Consider the following 21,372-nt stretch of genomic DNA (forward strand, 5'->3'; position numbering starts at 1 on the left):
CTTTGTGTAGTGGTTCAACAATAATCTCTGGTCTAATGACTAGCTGCCCGACATGCGTGAGGCCTTGGGTTCAATCCTCAGCACACCACATAAAACTAAATAAATAAAGGAAAAAAGAAAAAGGGCCATATCTAACTATAAAAAAAGATGTCTTTATGTGTTTGATATACGAAGGATTTATTTTAAACCAAAGAAAAATTTGTTGTATTTTTAAAGCTCAAATTAAGTTTAATACCTGCAAACTGTTTCATGTGTTTCAAGAATATGTTATAATTAAACATGTAGTATTTCAAACAGTTAATAGTGTGGTTTTCTGCTTGGAGATTTAAAAAAAAATTTTTTTTTTTTGCCTGTTAAACAAATGCTTTATTAACACAAACAAACCAGAAAGCACTAAGAAATTTAAATATCCATGTCATAACAAATGGGTGGCAAGACAACATCCAGGGCTGACAGAATGCTTGAAGGGGACTGCAGCGGATCAGATGCCCATGGTGATGACAGCAATCTTCACAGGCGAAGGGGGGCCCAGCTTCAATAGCTTTTCAAGTCCTTTCTCCTCATTAAGGATCATGAGAGGCACTCCACTCAAGGGGAGGTGAGCAATCTGATGCTCCTCAGGCAGGTCAAAACTCTCAAAATCTAAAGGATTGAAGGGAAAGAAGTTTTCTATTTCTGGATAGGTCTCATCGGAGGCAGGACCAGAGCTTTTTGCTTTAACAGTCTTCTCGGTCATCTTTTTGGCAGGGAAGGTTGGTTGTTTTTGTTTGAGGGGTGCATTGGTCTTTACTGTCTTTTCTGTAGCTCTGTTGACAGTTCCCAAAGCCTTTCTGACGGTTTTAGGTACGGCTGGTGGACCATCAAACGTTTTGCCAACAAGTGGTATTGAAACCTGAGACCTCCCATCTAGGGCTTTAACAGGCCCAGGCACCCGCTCCCCAGCCCCCCTCCCCGCCTGCTTCAGCACCACCTTAGGAGCCACACGAGTACAAGGTTCTCCATTTTCCTTATCAACAAAGATCAGAATAGCCATTCCGGATAGCTCCAAAACTGCACCTTTTTAATTTTTTAATATTTATTTTTCAGTTATAGATGAACACAATATCTTTATTGTATTTTTATGTGGTGCCGAGGCTCGAACCCAGGGCCTCACATGTGCTAGCCGAGCGCTCCACTGCTAAGCCACAATGCCAACCCCTCTACTTGGAGATATTTCTTCTTTTTAAAAAATTTGTTCTCATTTGTTATATCTGACAGTAGAATGCATTTTGACACATCATATATAAATGGAGTACAACTTCTCCTTTTTCTGATTGTATATGATGTAGAAATTATCATTCAGCACTAGATGGCACTATTTACACTGCCAATAGGAGACTGTTGCTAGAGCATCTGATCCTAAGCCTGAAAACTGGATATTACTACATCCACTACAACTTCAGGAAAGAAAGAAAAAGAATTGCTGCCAAATGCTTCATTAGCCAGGTGATTAAGATCAAACCAATGACAATTAGTGATGTTGATAAAATGTACCTTTAATATGATGTGATGAAAATGGCACTCTATCCCTATGATCTTCATCCCCCAAATGTATATAATCCATGAGTAAAATGTCAGGTAGATGTCAGCAAAATACCTGACCAGAGACACTCAAAACTGTCAAGATTATTAAAAAAAAAAAAAGGAAAGTCTGAGAAATTATCACAACCCAGAGAAGCCGAAAAATACACAACAACTAAATGTAATGGCTATCCTAGGTGGAATCCTGTAGCAGAAGAAGTACAAATGGTAAAAAAAACAAACTAAGTATGAACGAAGTATGTTTGGACTTTGGATAATAATAGGGTTATCCACGTTATTAATTGTAGCAAATGTAGCATCTTTCATAATCATGAAAGATAACAATAATAGGAAAAACTGGTTGCAGGTTATATGGAATTCTCTATCTTCTCAATTTTTTGGTTCAGTAAGGCAGCCCTCTTCTGGTTGTGTTTACTAATACATTCCAATGGCTAGTATAATATCTGCCACATTATCAGATTCTCAATAAAAACATGCTGAATGAATTAGTGATCTAAGAAAACCATTGGCTTGGATCAGTTCAGGTTTTCTCTGTATTTTTTTATCTAAAATACAGTTTCTAATCTAGAAGTTATGAATTTCATGATGATAGAATGGAATAGTATGTGTAGCAAACAATTCAACCCACCTTATAATTCCACATGTCTTCAGGGTTTTTCACCTTTGTAATTAATCATATATTGAGAGAAACCTTTTAAAATCGTGCCATTAAAAAAATAACTGGGCTGTCACATGACTGCAACTTGAAAATAACCCTTGTTCAAATAGAGAGCAAGGTCAAACCTTCAGTAGACTTTTAAAGATAATCTGGTCAGAAACACCACTCTTAGAGGAGATATTGGAAGAAAGCTGGTTATTCTCCCTCCTACTGTGTGCCTTTTCCTTCTCCCTGCTTTTTAATTGACTGTATCTGATGCTTTAGCTTGTTTACTGGCAACATTGGCAAGTCAAAAATTTTGTTTTTGTCTAGCTATGACTTTCATAGAGATCAACCCCTTCACAAACAATTCATGTCACACCACATACTCTAATCTTAGAAAATACTCTTCCACAATTCTGTATATTTTATTAATAATGGCCATCTAAATCATGAAGTACAGAGTGGTATCAGTAGGGAAAATATGAAATGATCTGAACTTGCACTCAAGCTTTACCATCTTTCAATTTCAGTAACTTTGGGAATGACAATCTCTATCTTCAATGTTATGATGATGCCATGATGACTAAATGAGTGACATCTGTGTTTACTTATGGTAGTGAGAAGTCCAAAGTGGGTTGGCAAACAAATCCAAATTCCCATCTTGTTTTACCTTAGTCAACTCATTGTCTAGATTTAAAGCTAAGTGAGAAGTCTTCCCTGACTTTTGAGTTCTTTTTCTCTACTCTTACAACACCAGACACATGCATCTACTCAAGTATTAATCATATTATCATGTCATTGATACTGCTGAGCATTCCCTCCTTTATGACACACACTTTCCCTTTTTTTGCATTTCTACATCTAGATTTCCTCCCACATCTGGGATTGATCCTCCTCTTCTTTTTGCAGGCACATCTTCCTGTTCCAACCAATGTTACTGATATTCCTAAAGGCCAATCTTTGCTCCTCTCCTATCTCCCCTTCTCTCTCCAATCTTATTCTCATTAATAGTGTTCATTTCTGCCAAACAAGAATTGACTCCGATTTTACAAGTCTTGCCCTTGACTTCTCTAACTCCAGACGAGTTTAAATCCAAATACCTAACTGACCGCCCTTCTTGGATATCACAAAGAATCTCACACTCAACAAGCCAAAACTGATCTCAGATCAGCAAGAGCTTTCACCTGGATGAAAAACAAATGAGTGAATGAATGAGTGAATCGACAAATCAACGAAGACCATGCGAATATACAAGATATATCTCGTGGAAATTATGTCACTGTTTTCTGGTTCCAGGTAAATGCAGCCTGGGTTGTGGGGCAGAAGGAAGGTTTTGGTCACTTTTCAGGGAAAGGTAGGGAGTCGCCAAAAGTTTCCAAGCATTTCTCCCAGAGTAGCATAAATTGGTTGGCTGCTCTAAGGTCGAAAGTCTACGGAGTGGGCGGGGCCTGTGGAAGGGGCGGGGCCGTAAAGATACCTTTCCGCTTTCAGACCGGAGCCGCGGGGGCTTCTGGGCATTGGTTCCACAGCCGGCGCGCGTGCGTCCCAGCACTTTAGATGCGGTTGTGAGTTACAAGAAGGGAGGGAAGCCAGGGGTTCTTAATTCCCGCGTGATTACCACCGCCTGCGATACGCACGGGCAGGACGGCGACGTCTGCGAATCTACTAGGATCAGTACAAAGCCTGACTAAAGGGAGCCCTGGATAGATGCGGTGCTGGCAAGTATCTTCCGGAAATCCTGTTTGAGGAGGTCCTGGCGGAACACGAAGTTCTGAGCTCCTTGGCATTTGCCGGCTTCCCACCCCGCCCTCGACGGTCTCTGCCCTGGATCCTGGAGGTGCGCGCGGGCTAACAGGGAATGTAAGCGAAGGCTTCGGAAAGGCTGAAGACATGCGTTAAAGAGAGCGAGATAAAGGGGGTTCGCAGAGGGAAAAGATTGGCTGGGTTTTAGATCCAGTTCTGCTAAACCAGGGACTCAACTTCACTGCTGGCCCCCTTTTCCGGGTCAGTCTTAAGAAACGTAACCTAATAGTTCACCAGTCAGCCGGTTATGGAATAGCTGGTATTGATGCCTCGGGCAAATAGTAACGAGTTTTCTTTTGATTAATTCCATTTTATATTGCAATTCAATCCATCCTAACCACCCCCGATTTCTAAATCTTCCCAGTACCTTACGTATTTTAGACGTTCCGTTTTGGAACCGCCCTCTGTTCTTTACCTGAGCTAATCTCAAGGGTTTTTTTTTTTTTTTTTTTACTATTTGCATTTTTTTTGATTGTTCCAAACATTACAGAGCTCTTGATAAATCATCTTTCATACATTTGACTCCATTGGGTTTTGAACCCCCATTTCTACCCCAAATACAGATAGCAGAATCACATCTCAAGGTTCTTCTTACCGTAAGCTGCCTGCCTTATGACTTGTTCGATTAAAAACGAGACAGACAGTACTGCCTCTTCACACACAGGTACTACTGTTTCCCCATAATTAGTGGCTGCTCAAGATCCACGAAGCCATAAAATCCATCCAATTTGTTTCACCTGGTTATATAATCCAGCCCTCCAGGTTCCTGTCTCCTGCGCGTCCTAGCCCCTCCGTTGCAGTGGTATTGCTTCATTGTCTTTATTGTGAGTTTCAAGGTTATCCTCAGAGTTCTTTGTTCAATAATGTAAGTTTAAACTTAACAACGGTCTTTGGTTTTGCTTATTCTAGTGTTTTTTGCTTACTGACGGTTTAAGCTGCTCTCAGAAATCGTAAATGCAAGCATATCATCCTCAACATCCTGTCTCCGTAATTTTTTACACTAATTCATTAATTTCCTTTTAACTGATAAATTCCCTTCAGTCCTTTTTGTTGCTTCTTTTCACTTTGTGAGTTGAATATTTAATTCATCTTATTCTTGCTTAATTAATTGTAAGGCTTTTTTTTTACCATTAGATTTTGATGTGCAAAAGCATTATCTTGAAATTTTAGATTTTTTTTTTACCATTGTACTTTTGATATTTTTAGAAGCAAAACTTTAAATTTCAAAGTAATTTAATTTTTTCCCAATTTTCCAATTAATAAGTTAATTCTAAGTTTGCATTAAATAAATGTCTCTACTATTGTCTACTTTTCTATTTATTGAAGATTTTCTTTTCGTAGCCCAGTAATAACTTTTGTAAATGTTCCCATAGGTGCTTCAATAGAAACTTCATTCTATCTGGTTTTACATACTTATTAAACTAAACATATTACTTAGATCTACTGTACTAGCAATTTATGTTATCTATTAGGGATTTAGAACATTGCCTAATCTGTTTCTATTCTATCATTGGTGATTTCATTTCTTGCTTTCTCAGGATTTTGCTATAAATATGCTTCAAGTATGTTTGATACATTTTTCTTTTTGTCTAATGCATTTGTGCTATTCATGTGTGTGTGTGTGTGTGTGTGTGTGTGTGTGTGTGTTATTGCAGGTGGAACTCAGGACCTTACACATGCTAGGCAAGTGCTTTGTATCCCTAAACTACATCCCAGCCCTCAAGCCCTCAATTCATTATATATTTTAATTCACTATATTGCTGCATAATTTTTATTATTATGTATTTGCCTGGTATTTTCTAGATCATTCCTTCCCCACCCTTAGTTTTGGAATTCATTTATTTTGGATATTTCAAGTTTTTATGTGGTTGAGTTTGAATTTTAACCCAGTACATTTATTGTTAGGAATGGGTATCCTTATTATTAGCACCTTGGTTTTTGTTTTCCTTTGTACATATGACATATAGAGTATGTGAGCTTTCTCTCTTCCTCTCTCCCTCTCTGTTAATTTAAAAAGTACCTAGACTCCTAGTTCATTTGTTTCCTGGTACTTAATTATACCTCTTCAGGACTTTTCTGCCAGCCATAAATTAAATGTGAGAGATCTTCTTTATTCTTTTTCCTCAAGCATTGTGGGGTTTTGTTGGTTGATTGGTTAGGTTGGGTTTTGTTTTTGTTTTTTGAGCTGGGTTGTATTTCAAATTTATCTTCTCTACCAGGTGGGACCACAAGTCCTCTAAGCAGCCTTTTACCTACAGAGCACTTGGCTGAGTTAACTGCAACCTTTTTGTATCCTATGTCCTCATGAGGTGGTCGACTCAGTAATGTCATTTTAGAACAGGTAGACAACTTACCATCTAGAAGTTCATGGTGGCCTGAGACAATATAATTGCACAAACTAAAATCAGTTTTAAGAAGGCCTGATCAGGAAGGTGATGGATGTCAACAAGTGTGGCAGATTTCAGTCTTTCTTAATTATTGGCTTCCACAGGTGCAAGATGGATTTTTGTTAAAGATTGGAAGTGCTTGGGAATACTCTGGAGGGCTTCATTGCAGGAAGGACTTATTTGGGGGTGGCTGAAGTGATTGCCTGTTGGGAAAGACCAAAAAATGGCCCAGAAAGGACACGATTATCCTCCTCTTCTTAAGCTTTGGCCACCTGGATAGGCTCTTTCAAAACAGAAGACAGTTGCCTCCATCCATGGTTTTCTGCTTATTGTGGGAAATCCATTTGGGAACTTACATTCACAGAGGAGAGGAGGCAGGGGACATTTTATTCAGATTTTTAAAGTTTTTACTTAAGGTCTTTAAAATTTTTTTTTTTTTTATTGATCCAGGATACTACATTACTTTTGATTGTAATGTCTCCTCAGGCTCCTCTTGGCTATAACAGTTGTCCAGATCTTTTTTTTTTTTTTTTTTTTTTTTTTTTTTTTTTTAATGACTTTGATAGTTTTGAGTACTGGTCAAATATTGTATAAGCTGCCCATTTGTTGGGATTTGTCTGACCTTTTTCTCATAAGTAGATGTGGTTATGGGTTTGGAGTAGGAAGATCACAGAGGCAAAATGTCGTTTTCATCACATTGTCACGAGTGCATGCTCTCAACATGATTTATTACTGTTGGTGTTAACCAACTGACTAAGGTATAGTATTTGTCAGATTTTTCTACTGTAAATATACTTTTCTCCTATTCCATACTATACTCTTTGGAAGGAAATCACTGTGTATAGCCCACACATAAGAGTTGGAAAAGTTACATTTTATCTCTTGGATGGCTATCTGCAAAAATTATTTGCAATTCTTCTACTTAGAAGATGTATCTTTTCTCCCTCAATTATTCATTCAATAAGTTTTTATTTATAGCAGTATGGCTTATGGGTGTTTTTATAGTTTGAGTTGTAATCCAGTTTTTAATTTCTTGCTCATATAATTCTACTTTGGCCTCTGGGAACTCTTTCATTTAACTCTGGGTATCTTTGACATACTCCAATAAATGTTTGGGGTTTGTTTTACTTTTGAGCTGCTCTTTATGGCACTTCGAGATGCTCCATTTGCATCTTTATATCCAGTCTGAAATCAGCCATTTCTCCAAGAAGCCCTGGTTCTTATTATTGGAGAACTGTATTAGAAACCAAGATCTGGGGGGCTGGGGATGTGGCTCAAGCCGTAGAGCGCTCGCCTGGCATGCGTACGGCCTGGGTTCTATCCTCAGCCCCACATACAAATAAAGACGTTGTGTCCACCGAACCACCGAAAACTAAAAAAATAAATATTAATTCTCTCTCTAAAAAAAAGAAAAGAAAGAAACCAAGATCTGGGAAGAGTATCCTTGTTTCTAGGCTTATTCAGCTCCAAGAGAAAGGACATGTGTGTGTTTATACTAGGCTGTATATATACATATATCTGTAAATATTTCTATATATGTAACCATCTTCATCTAAGTTATGCTAATCACAAATTCATAATTATGTCTCCAATTCTAATCAGTTACCCAATGAATCACCCTAGGCTCTATCCCTTGATTATTTGCAAATTCCTACTTAAACATGAAAATGGTCTTCTACCATCTCCTTCCTATTTGTTTATTTCCAATATACACATATACTACTATCAGAATTGTTAACCTCCACCCCTGTAGGAAATCTTTATATTAACTAGAATGGAACATTGTATGTTTTCTTTGTCTTTGACCTCATAGATTACACTCATTTCCAAACTTTTAACAGAAAGTCATATTCTCAAATGTTCTCTTGCTCTTTTTTTAAGTATAGTGAGTCCTCTCACCCTTCTGGCTGTCTTTTGTAGTCCCCCAAGTGTCCTTCCCCAACCCTATTCTCTATTCTTTTATTTATGTTGAATAATGATCTGTTGAGGTGGGCATTGCCAGGGAAACACATGTGCCAAGAAGAGAGATGAGAATTATTTTAATCCTTATAATTCAATCAGATAGATATTGTTGTCCATTGTACAGGTGAGAAAACTAAAACTTGAGTTCGAATAATTTGCTCAAGTTTGTACATGTCATAACTAGTACAGCTGGAATTTAAACTCATATTGATATGATTCCAAAGTATGTAGTCTAGTCCTATAGCAAAATTTCTTAATCTTAGAATTATGGATATTTGGGGCTAGATAATTCTTTGCTATATGGAACTGTCTGGTGCATTGGAGGATATTTAATAGAATTCCTGGCTTCGGCCCACTAGCTGACCTAGCTGACAGTAACAACCTACAACTGTGGCAATCAAAACTGTTTCTAGACATTGCCAAATATACCCTGGTGGCAAAATCTCCTCTGGTGGCAAAATCTCTGGTTGAGAACCCCTGGCCTAAAAGATATAATAAAAATGACCCCTTGAATGATAGATTGCATCTGGATTAGGGGAACTATAAATCAAATAAAAAGCTGTATCTGGACTTCCCTGAATGAAGTCACTCCTATTGTTTGGCAGGTTATTTGAGGCTCAGAGAGTTGTTATAGGAGATTTTGGCTCTTGTGAGTAAGGCTTTTTAGCCAAGGTGCTTCCTGTGTGACCTATGTGAGTCCTATCTCCTTTGCACTTGAGGTATACTCTTGAGTACTGTCACTGGAAAAAAAAAAAATCTCTTTTACTCCTCTGCTACCAAGCTTTTACCTTTTGAGTAAATTGGAACTAAATGTGACCTGTGATAATGTTTGTGAGTCTAAATGTTTAGTTGAGCCTAAGACCCCTTGGTGGGCATTGCAGTCTGGCCCCTTGTTAAGTCTAAACAAATGTAAATTACAGTCTGGGAATTCACTTTTTAATTTATCCCTAATAATGAAATGGTTCATGGATTTTTTCCTAGTATATTTTAATAATTGTGTCAGTGTCTTAATTTCTAGTGCTATTTTGCCAGTTTTTCACTCATATAACTTCACTGGTATTTTTTTAATATTTATTTTTTAGTTGTAGGCACAATAACTTTATTTTATTTATTTTTATGTGGTGCTTAGGATTGAACCCAGGGCCTCCCTAGTGTGAGGTAAGCGCTCTACCTCTGAGCCACAACCCCAGCCCCTCATTGGTATTTTAATAAGAGATTAGGATGACATCTATCTATTCTGAAGCCTTAACCTTAATATCCTGCCTGAAAATTTGTTTTGCTCAGTTTTTTAATGAATTGTTATCTGCTATAGAATCAATCTAATTTCAATCAAATTATGAGTTTTTTTTAAGATCAAGGTACCATTTCTTTTATCACTTGTTTTGAGATGTCATTTATCTATATTTGTTTATCTTGTGGGGTTGTGTTTGAGGGGCAGAGAAAGTGTATTTGCCTTTTTTTTAACCTATATTTTTTCTACTGGTTTATTATAATTATTCTTAATAGTGGAATTTGTTGTTACATATTCACATGTGCACACAATAGTTTCATTTCCTACTATCTCCCTTTTCCTTTTCTACCCTCCTCTCCCTGGTCTCCTTAATTCTTTCTACTGATCTGTCTTCTGTTTTCACGAAACACCCACTTACCCCCCTGGTTTTTTTTTTTTCCTTGTTCCTCTGTAGCTTCCACATAAAAGGGAAAGCATAGGAGCCTTGCTTGATTTTCTGAGTTCTACTTATTTCACTTAATTTAATGCTTTAAAGTTTCACCCATTTTTCTAAAAATGATATAATTTCATTCTTTATGGCTGAATAAAACTTAACTATACATATGTACCACATTTTCTTTATCCATTTATTCATTGACAGACACCTAGACTGGTCCAATAATGTGGCTTGTGAAATGTGCTATTATAAACTTGGGTATGCATGTATCACTATAGTATAGCTGGGTTATGTGTGGTTCCATGCCTTTTAGGGAACTTCCATGCTGATTTCCATAGTTGTTGTACTAATTTATCATCCCAGCAATAATGTGGAAGTATTCCTTTTTCCTCACATTCTCTCGTATTTGTTATTTATATTCTTAAAGGCTGCCCTTATAACTGGAGGAAGATGAAATCATAATGTAGTTTTGATTTGCATTTCCCTGATTGTTAAAGATTTTGAACATGTTTATTTGTTGGCCATTTGTATTTCTTCTTTTGAGAAGTAGGTCTGTTTAGTCTGGGCATTTATTGGTTGAGTTTTAGGGGGAGTTGCTGTTAAGTTTTTTGAGTTATTTATATATTATGGATGTTAAACCTCTACTGGAAGAATAGCTTGCAAAGATTTTCTTCCATTCTCTTCATACTCTTGTTTCATTTGCTATACAGAAGCTTTTGGATTTGGTGCCATCCAACTTCCTAATTAAGCTTTAGCAGTCCTTTTGAGAAAATTGTTGCCTGAGCCAGTATATTGGAATGTTGACCCTACATTTTTTTCCAGCAGTTGTGAAGTTTCTGGTCTAATTCCTACGTCCTTATCCACTTCAAGTTGACTCTTGTGCAAGTGAGAGATATGGATATAGTTTCATTTTTCTACATATGGATAACCAGTTTTTCTAGCACCATTTGTTAAAAGGATTGTCTTTTCTCCAATGTATGTTTTTGGCACCTTTGTCAAGGATCGAATGAGTATGTCTGTTCCTGAGTCCCTTTTTTGTTCCATTGATACATGTGTCTATTTTTATGTCAGTACTATGCAGTTTTATAAAGAATGCCATTGATATTTTGATGGAGCTTGTATTGAATCTGTAGATCACTTTTGGCGATATGGCCATTTTAACTATTAATTTTGCCTACCCATGAATGTGGGAGGTCTTTCAATTTCTTTGTTCAGTACTCTATAATTTTTATTGTCGAGGTCTTCCACCTCCTTTGTTAGATTTATTCTTAGGAATTGTATTTATTTTTTTTAGGTTACTGTGAATGAAATTGTTTTCCAGATTTTTTTCACTGAATTTATTATTAGTGTATTAATAATTTTTTTGTATGTTGATTTTTATATATTGATACTTTACTAGCTCTAAAAGTCTTCTGGAGCTTTTATGCATCTTCTAAATATAGGACCATATCTTCTACAGTGATAATTTGAGTTCTTCCTTTCCTGTTTGTATCCCTTTTATTTTCTTCCATTGATAAATTGCTCAGGCTAAGATTTCAAGTATTATATTAAATAGGAGTTGTGAGAGCAGACATACTCATATTTTCCTATTCTAAGAAAGGAAAACAAAAATGAAAGAGAATCCATGATTTTTTTAGGTAATTTTAAGAATAATTTTTACTTATGCTATTTTACCTTTCAACAACATGCTAATAAATGTTTACCATCTATGGGTCAAATTTGTCTTTTTTCAGTCTCTTGGGAAGCTGATTTCTACACTGAAGCTCCTGGAACTCTTCTTACTGTGATATAACCTGGTTCAAATCATACTGCCTATAGTAACAGGTGTTTAGCCAAACCTAAAAAGTACTGGAATCCTCAGATTTGAACTACAGCAGGCATTCTATTTAGGAAGATTCAGCCTCTTAACAAGTTGGTGGCTATCTTAAAACCCCAAAACTTGACTCTGCATGAAAAAAGTGAGGTCCTAAGAACAGATATGTCTTGGCATCAGGAAACCCTTACTGCTATGGAAACATATGACTCTGAGGAGTCTCGTCAAAAATTCAGACATTTCCAGTATTCAGAAGTGTCTGGACCCCATGAAGCCCTGAGCAAACTCTGGGACCTCTGTCGTCAGTGGCTGAGACCAGAGATTCATTCAAAGGAGCAAATCCTAGAACTTTTGGTGCTGGAACAATTCCAGACAATCCTCCCTGAAGAAGTCAGGGCTTGGATAAATTTACAGCATCCCAAGAACAGCAAAGATGTGGTGACTCTCATAGAAGATGTGATTGAAATACTCAAAGACAAAGGTGAGAATTTAGAAAATTTTAGGTCGAGTAATTGGCCGTCCTGTATTAAGAAAAACTATCTTTTCTGTATCACTCTATTAGGATTTTCTGTTACTCCGCTAGCAAGCCTGAACTTTAATCTGTAAGCAATAGAAATAGAGCATTAGAACACAGATTGGGTAGGGGAGTAACACTGTTTTGTTTGCCTTTAAAAAAATGTTGCCAGGTGCAGTGGTACATACCTGTAATCCCAGTGGCTTGAGAGACTGAGGCAGGAGGATCACAAGTTCAAAGCTGGCCTTGAGCAACTTAGTAAGGCCCTACACAATTTAGCAAGACCCTGTCTCAAAAAAAAAAAAAAGAGGGGGGCGCTGGGGATGAGGCTCAGTGGTTCAATCCCTGGTACCAAAATAAAAGAATGTGGAGCAGGGATTGGCAAAAATATGGCCCACGAGCCAAATATTTTTAGAAATGAAATTGTTTTGGAACATAACCATGTCCATTTTCCTACATTTTGTCTATGTTGCTTTCATGCTATGGCCTGAGTTGAGTAATTATAGTAGAGAGTATTGCCTGCAAAACATAAAATATTTCTATCTATTCCTTTAGAATAGGAAATGTATACCAACTTCTCATGAAATGGATAGACCCATAGAACCTGAGGGTTCTGAAAAAAAGGAAAACAAATTGTTGTACTAGATTAGGTATTAGAGAATGCAGATACATTAGCAAAACAGAAGAGTTTAAGCCTAAAGAATTACGTCTAGGTAAAATATAAGAGTAGGATAAGGTTTGATACATACTAATGTGCTCTGGCTAGTATGAATGAAATAAGTAGTGAATTTTTTGTGTGTGGAGAAGTTAATGCATTAATGATATGGTGTGTTGAATTTTGTGTGTGGAGAGGATAATACATTTAATTATTGTGATGTGCTAAATTTGAGGTTCCTGTGGGCGATCCACAATTTAAAAGCAGTATATAGTTAATGCTACAACAAAAAGTATTCAGAAAGATTTGGAAATAGAGCTAAGCTAGAAGTAGGAGAAATACAAATCCTCAGGAAGCATCAATATTTAAGAGCTAGTCCAGATGTAAGTACCAATTACAGTAAGTACAGAGGATAGAGGCCATGTTAAACCTACCATGTTAAGGTCATTAGTAAAATTCAAACTGTGAGAAACTATAAGACAATCCACTTATCTAAGAGGGCAGAAGTATTTAGAGATTAAAAGAAACTTAAAAAGATGTGTGCCCAGTATTGTGAATATCTGGACCTTATAAGACATGAGCAACTGACTGGATATTTGAAAAGGAATTATTTCCAAGGTCATTGTGGTATTATGGTCCTATTCAGTCATTATCTAGAAAAAAGATATAAATTAAACTGAGAAAAATAACACACACCAGGTAAACAGGCTAGAAAAGAATAATGAAACAAAGAACCAAGAAAGATTAGTTTTTTGAGCTAAAAAAAAAAGTCTTCAAGAAAGAAATGTTCTTTCTGTTGAAATGTTCAACAGTGGTGCAACAAAAAATTCCTATTAAAATAAGTATTGAAGAAAATTTAGTGAAATCGTTAATTATGGAGGAATTTTAAGCTTTAGTTTGAACAGTTTCAGAGGATTTGGGGTCATAATTTATAGTGGATTGTATTACATTATTATTGCTACTATTGCCAACTCTATTTTTTTCAACAATATGTTAAAATAAAATCCATTATCATTACCTAAGACATTTTAACATCAAAATACAGCCCTTGAAATTGAATAATTTTAAAGTTATAACAAACTTACCACATTGTTTCTATTTTTTTCTCATTTCACCCTAAATCAATGAAAACTTCATCTCAGACCAATAAAACTCTGTAGTCTGACAGTTGAGGATTGCCATATAACTCATGGATCCTGGAGAAACTTTAGTAGCCCATGATTCTACTACTTATCAAAGGGCTAGAGAAGAGAATTACTTTCATTAAATTGTTTTCTTTAAAGAATCAGTATTTCAAAGTGACCAGACTGCCTCATCTATGCAGCTTAATAGAAAACAACTCTTAAATAGAATTTTCCTCAGTATGGTGGAGGAGTGATTGATTAAATAAAATATTTTTAGCTCCAAGTGGAATTAACAGCCTGTGGTAGCTAGGCCTTAGTTAAGTTTTAGTAATGATAGGATCAAAGCTATTTTTTTTTAAATCTGGTATAAACAGATAAGGTCTGAAAATACTATCTTGGCCCTCTTTGCTCTGATCTAGTAGATCATAACCCTTGATGATATATCAGAATCACTTTGGGAATTTTTCAGAAGTTACAATCAATACTCTTATCCTCCACTCTTGGGGATTCTAATTGCTAGTAGGGCCCAATTATATTTGCAAAAATCTTCAGATGATTCCTATGATTAACATGTTAAAACTACTACTATAATCATTAAACATTACTCCCAGGCAAAACTTCTTTTCCTCCCTAATATTTTCCTTCATCTTCCTCAGATACACCCTTAGAGAACTGTGTCCTTCAAAATGGGAGCACAAAGGAGAACATGGAAGCTGACTCACTAACAGGGAAGCCTCAGGTGAAGTAGGGTTCCACTCTTTGCTAGAAATATATGCTCTTTTTAAATGTGACCTGCTTTTACTTTTTATCTTTAAACTTTTTTCAAACATGGTTCTATCCAAGGGCGTTAGTCTCTTATTCTTTCACAGGACATTGGACTGATTTTAGTTGGTGATACACTCTGGAAATATTTTCTTTAGCCTCATATATTCTTTGTGCATCTGTTCCCTCAAGAAGATAGATGATAATTAAATCAAAAGAGCCTAAAATAGAAAGTTTAGAATTAAAAATGAAGGGGGTCCAAGAGTAGAATCCTGAGCAATGTCATTTATTATACAGGAGTAAAAGAAACCTCAAAGGATACTGAAAGCAAAGATACAGAAGAAAATTAGGAAATTATGGTATCATTGAGGGTCAAAGTACTAGAATATTTAAAGGAAAAAATGCTTTAAAAAGTCAGTAATACAACCTAGGGGGCTGGGATTGTGGTTCAGTGGTAAAGTGGTTGCCTAGCATGTGTAATGCACTGGGTTTGATTCTCAGTGCCACATATAAATAAATAAAAATTTAAAAAAAATACAACCTAAGCAGTGTCTGTTTACTTATCATGGAGAGACTAATGTGCACAGGGACAGAAGCCAGGTTGTGTTGGGTTATGGAAAGAAGAGAAGGTGAAGAATTAGGCAGAATTAATGTAGACAGACTGACTCTGAAGGAGAAAGGAAGAGATTTATGTATTTCCATGTGACTAAAGTTGCCAATAATGACAAGGTTGAGGGTGCTAGAGAGACAAGAATAAATTTATTCACTAACACATATTTGAGAATATGATTGGGAAATAAAACAAAATCTCTACTTTGTGGAGATTACATTCTAGTACAGGTAGCAGGTAAACACAAGCTAGTACAGTATTTCAAATAGTAATAATTTTTACAAAGAATAAAAACAGAATGGGGCCAGGGTTATGGCTCAGTGGTAGAGCTCTTACCTAGCATGTGTGAGGCACTGGGTTCAATCCCTGGCACCACATAAAAATAAACAAATAAAATGGAGTGTAAAAAAAAAAAAAACAGGATGGAGTAGAGACAAATCCATTATCAGACAATCTTGTCAGGGTGACATTGAGCTGTGACACCTGAATGATAAGGAATTAGACTACATTTCTCAATTAGAGAAAACATCCCATCTCTTTCAGCAGAGCCTACATTTTTGTTACAATTTCCCCTTGAATCTGCCTGAAACTCTTCCCATCCTAAACTTTTATATGAATTCTTGGTGCTCTGTAATGTTTTGTTTCATATATATATATATATATATATAAATATATATATATATATATATATATAAATATATATATATATAAATATTTATTTATTTGATGGACCCTTGCTACAACTTCATATTCATCACTTAGAACCCTAAACGTCCTATTTCTTATATAGTCTGACTTCTTCCCTGTTCTCTCCAAATTCATTCCTTTTGGGGTAATATTTTTGGGGGTAACCTTTGGTTAAAAAGGAACTTAAATGTTTTAGGAACCATTGACATTCAAAGATGTGGTTGTGGAATTCACCAAGGAAGAGTGGGGGCAACTGGACCCTGCTGTAAAGAACCTTTACAGGGATGTGATGCTGGAGAACTATAGGAACCTGCATTCATTGCATAAAGGTGGTTTTTATGTATTTATTTACTCTATTAGTAATCTCTTTTTCTACTGTGAAAAGCTATCGAACTGGTAGAGTCCTTATGTTCCTTTGGGTCTGGGTTCAGGTTTCCTAATATCCTTTGGGCTCAATAGCACATTTTCCTACTTTGTGTGGTTGAAAGTCCTTTTCTATATACAGCCAGAAATATACAGACATGGTGCTCTTCTGGCCTTCTCCTTCAGCAGCTTAACCTACTGTCTTTTCTTTCCTATAAAAATGTGTTAAGTGTCTATATGTTTTTTGTTGTCATTTTTATTTTTCCTATGCACAGCTCATCCACTTTCCAAACCAGTTGAGATCCCCAAATTGGAGAGTAAGAAAGAAAGATGGATAATGGAGGGAGAAGTCCCAAGAAGGACCATTTGGGGTAAGAACCAGGCAGATATGATATATTTGTAAGAAGCTAGGGTTTATTAAACCTAGAGATAGTGACCTGCCTTTGAATTATTAGCTGGGTGTAATCAAAATTTTTACCTAAAAAAGCATCGTTACCTTTTATTCATAGGTTCTCTTTCCTGTGTGGCAAAATATTGTCATGGGTAGGACCACAACTTCAAGCTGGGTGGCTTGGGGCAACCTTTGTGCTGGTTTTCTCACCTGTAACTTAAAAGTTAATAATAGTAGCTCCCTCCAGATTACTGTGAGGATTAAATGAGTTGATACATGGAACACACTTAGAACATTGCCTAGTACATGGTAAGTGCTAAATAACAACCATTAATCAACTAACATTGAATGTTATCCTTCCTTTTGAAGAAAATAAAACTTCACTTTATGCTAGAGTGACTTTTAGTAATCATCCACTTTTCCTTCTTTGTAAAACTTCTTAATTTGTCCTTTAACTCCCACAACATCATAATCTTTTCTTATTAACACTTTGTAATAGTGTAAAACTATTGTAAGATTATATTAAAAAGGAATATAGTTCAGACCCCAGAGTTACACAATATTAACATGTTGGTTTGAATTTTTTAAAGCCATTTCTTTGTGATGCAGATCTGTGGTTTCTGAAAATTTCTTTTATTCCTAAAATATGGAACAGTTTTCAATTTTTTTCCAGAATTTAGGAGGAATATATCATTTTATATCCTGTTCTTTTCACCTTTTGTATCATGACCAGTTACCTATTTTACCAAATAAACTATGAAAATGTGCTTTCTGATTCACACTTAATGTTCCTTTACAAGTTATATTTTTAATCATCCCCTACAACCACTGTTGGATATTTAGGTTGTACCAATTTTTCAAGCATTATCTGATGATTTCATAGGATAAAGTTATTACGTCAGACTAATTTTTAAAAATAGGATTGAAAGCAGCTGGGGTTGTGGCTCAGTGGTAGAGTGCTTGCCTAGCATATGTGAGGCCCTGGGTTCAATTCTAAGCACCACATATAAATAAAAATAATAAAAAATAAAGATCATTGGCAACTAATAAACATTTAAAAAAATAGGAATGAAAAAGTTACCTGAAAAATGAGTTGTACAAATATGAGAACAACAAAGATTTATTTAGGGAAATACAATTATGAATGATACTATTAAATACTGCTACAAAACGATTACTGTTTTAGTTATCTGTGGTTTCTAACAAATAATCCCAAAACAATCATTTTATTCCCATTTTTTTTCTAAGTTGACTGAGGAGTTTTTATGTTCCATATGATGTTGGCTGGGGATGCAATGTCTTGGGGTTCTAATGAGATAGAATGCCCAAAATAGCACATGACATGATTGGAAGTTGATACTGACTGTCCCTGGGAACATAGTTGGTCCGATAGACACAGTACTTATCATGGCTTCTCCTTGAGGTTTGGGCTTCTCTTGGCACAGTGGCCAGATTCTCTGAGAGCAAATGTCCTGAGAGGAATCAGAAGCTATAAGTCTTTTAAAGATTAGGTCAACAGGTGGCATAATATCACTTCTACAATCTTCTGTTTGCTAAGCTGACACAGGATCAAGTCTCTACTTGTGTATGAGAAAAGTGGCAAAGAATGTGTAGCTATGTTCTATCATAGTCTGTCCTGTCCACAAGTCATCCATACTCTTCCCCCTTGTAAAATATATGTACTCTTTACCAAGACCCCAAGAACCTCTTATTATCAGACGTAAAGTTCAGAATCTCATCATCTAAATTGGGTACAGGTTTGAAAGTGGTTCTTCTCTTTTCTCTGAAGATCTGTATATTAAAATGACATTTGGCCAGCCCCTACACACTCTGCATACATTGGTGAGCCAGAGACGGGAAAAATGGATTAAAATCCCATTGTATATTCCTAGGCTCCATTCAATAGATTGATTTAATACTCTAGCTTCTAGCTTGGCTATGGTGCAAATGATAATTTCTGATATAAAATTAGATTAATTAGGCTGAGTTGATAAATATTTGTCAAATTTGGCAGTATCACTGGGGCTGATTTGGGATAAAAGTGGAATGTCTGTGGGGTCCCAGAGGGAACATGTAGGGGTTTCTGATCCCTAGAGCATTCCAAATTCAAACAGTAGCTCCTTTCTCAAGATGGCTCCTGGATACAGCAACCTAGGGTTTGGTGAGAGATTAGGTGATATTCAATCCAAAGTGAGGCTGCTATTGCAGCTGGAATTGCCAAGCATTTACACTGGTAAAAGTTTGCTGATACTCTTTCACCTTTACCCTGCAAAAGGGAGACTTTTCCCCCCAGCTATGGCATGTGACCAGGTATTTAATTTCTCTTATTATGTTCTTGACCTAGGTCTTTGAATCTTACAAGATCCAAGCTCTCTTGTTGATTTCCAGTGTTCTTCCATGGTCATTCACCTCAAAATACAAATACATGGTATCTTTGATTTTCTTTGTGGAAGAGGACATGAATACTGGGCTCCTCTATTCAACTACCTTCTATAAGTATCCTCACTCTTATTTACATTCTGCATTTAAGACCAACAATACATACATATAACATTATGTGAATTAGCTTCTCTTTCCTCACTAAGCAGTTTTACTTCTTTTTATCTAATTTTGTATTTCTTTTTAGACATGGAAACTGTTTCAAAAGATCAAGATTCAGTTCCTAAGCAGAGGGCTTCTACAGAAGAATCATCCTATGGAGTAAATATGACAAGGTTTACCAAACGTGAACATCCTTTCTTGGAAGACTGGAAAAGTGAGGATTGGTTACATGGAATCCAGAAAAATCAGAACGTAAGTTTGCTGCAAGAGGTTTCTAATCATAAAACTGTCTGCACAGAGGAGGGAGACTCTGAATGTAATGAAAATAAGAAAAGCTTTAATTCAGTTAGCTCTATATGGGATATACAACAGGGAATTGCTATGAGAAAGGGTCTCACAAAAGAACACAAGTTTAAAACTAATTTCAAATCCAATTCAGAATTAGTGGGTAAGAAACATTTAGAATATAATGAATGTGGAAATGCCTTGAATCTAAGTACACATATTATTCAATCCCCCAAAAGTCACACAAAAATGAATTCCTATGAATGTTATCAATGTGGAAAAGCCTTCAGCAGGACTTCATCCCTCATTCGACATCAGATCATTCACACTGGAGAGAAACCCTATAAATGCAGTGAATGTGGGAGATTGTTCAACCGAAATACAAACCTTATAAAACATAAAAAAATTCATACTAAGGCTAAGATTTATGAAGACAATAAAAGTGGAAAAGCCTTGTGTAAGAGTGAAGACAATAATAAAAACCCAAGACTCCATTCTGGAGACAGTTCCTATGAATGTGTTGACTGTGGAAAATCCTTCAACCGCAGCTCTTCCCTTATTCGACATCAGATGATTCATACAGGAGAGAAACCATTCAAGTGTAAGGACTGTAAGAAAACCTTCAACAGACATTCAAACCTTATTAAACACCAAAAACTTCATGCTAGAGATCAATCCTGAAAAGGAAGAAATACTAGAAAACCTTCAGTCAGAGTGTAGAACTCATTCAGCATCCATGAATTTTTGCTAGAGGGAATCCCACGCATATAAGAAAATATTTGTCACAGATTATTCTTTAAATGATGTAACAATATTGGAGAGAAATCTGTTTGAGGGATCTTTTCCAGATTCCCAAAATGAAGCCGTAAGAGTTTGAAGTTAATACAAAGACTAGTATGGTAATATGTTTTTTATTATTTTGATGTAACCTTCATCTTTCTCTAGTCCATAAAATGTTATCTGTAGCATACTTGTGTTCATCTGATTTATTAATGAAGTTCTATTAGGGAGAAGCCAAGCAATATTGTTGATGATATTCAATATTAAACTGTTGGTCCTTATAAGAAAGTCACACACACATAAAAAGGAGCTTTTGATGATATATGAAGATAGTTCTAAGGATTAATGGGAAAGAGTACAGTGAAAGACTGTTACTTCACCCTTGACAATATCCTTGGCAACTAGAATTGGGAGAAACTTATCAATTGCAATGGGAAATGGTTGTGGTTTTGTTCAGTTATATGTAGTCTTAATACTTCATTTTTTTAAAAAAGCACTTTCTGAGATCTAGGATGGAGAAACATTGTAGCCTTAGGTCTGTCATTAGTTGCAGACATTCTGAGGTCAATAAAATGTCTTACTATTATGTGTGCTAGAAATGTATTTACTATAGGGTAGCTCAGGGTCCCAAATTGTTTCTTAAGCCAAGAAGCATGTCTTAATCTACCCAAATGATTACTACTGGAGACATTCCCAATAAATAATGATGCTGGCTTTTTGTCGAAAGTTCTAAACTAATACGAAAGTCAAATCTCCCTCTTATTACCCTCTTATAAGTATTCCCTTACAAAACTATTTGTAATTACA

General features: G+C 36.0%; 1 protein-coding gene and 1 pseudogene across 1 annotated transcript; one reads left to right on the forward strand and one right to left on the reverse strand.

Moving 5' to 3' along the window:
* Positions 1-402: 402 nt before the first annotated feature.
* Positions 403-1,033, reverse strand: LOC113201333 (securin pseudogene; annotated as a pseudogene).
* A 15,431-nt stretch (positions 1,034-16,464) lies between these two features.
* Positions 16,465-20,539, forward strand: Znf215 (zinc finger protein 215). Its single transcript, XM_077798014.1, has 3 exons — positions 16,465-16,534; positions 16,844-16,939; positions 19,586-20,539. The coding sequence occupies exons 1-3, from the start codon at positions 16,495-16,497 to the stop codon at positions 20,464-20,466; spliced, it is 1,017 nt and encodes a 338-aa protein (XP_077654140.1). The 5' UTR covers positions 16,465-16,494; the 3' UTR covers positions 20,467-20,539.
* Positions 20,540-21,372: the final 833 nt, after the last annotated feature.

The sequence above is a fragment of the Urocitellus parryii genome, chromosome 4 (assembly GCF_045843805.1).
Source record: "Urocitellus parryii isolate mUroPar1 chromosome 4, mUroPar1.hap1, whole genome shotgun sequence".
In the NCBI taxonomy this organism is placed as follows: domain Eukaryota; kingdom Metazoa; phylum Chordata; class Mammalia; order Rodentia; family Sciuridae; genus Urocitellus; species Urocitellus parryii.

Bases quoted from the DNA above. Each gene is read 5' to 3' on its own strand.
- Znf215 (XM_077798014.1), top strand. From the start codon at position 16,495: ATGCTGGAGAACTATAGGAACCTGCATTCATTGCATAAAG. The intron at 16,535-16,843 runs GTGGTTTTTATG...TCCTATGCACAG, and splicing joins CCTGCATTCATTGCATAAAG to CTCATCCACTTTCCAAACCA. The intron at 16,940-19,585 runs GTAAGAACCAGG...ATTTCTTTTTAG, and splicing joins CCCAAGAAGGACCATTTGGG to ACATGGAAACTGTTTCAAAA.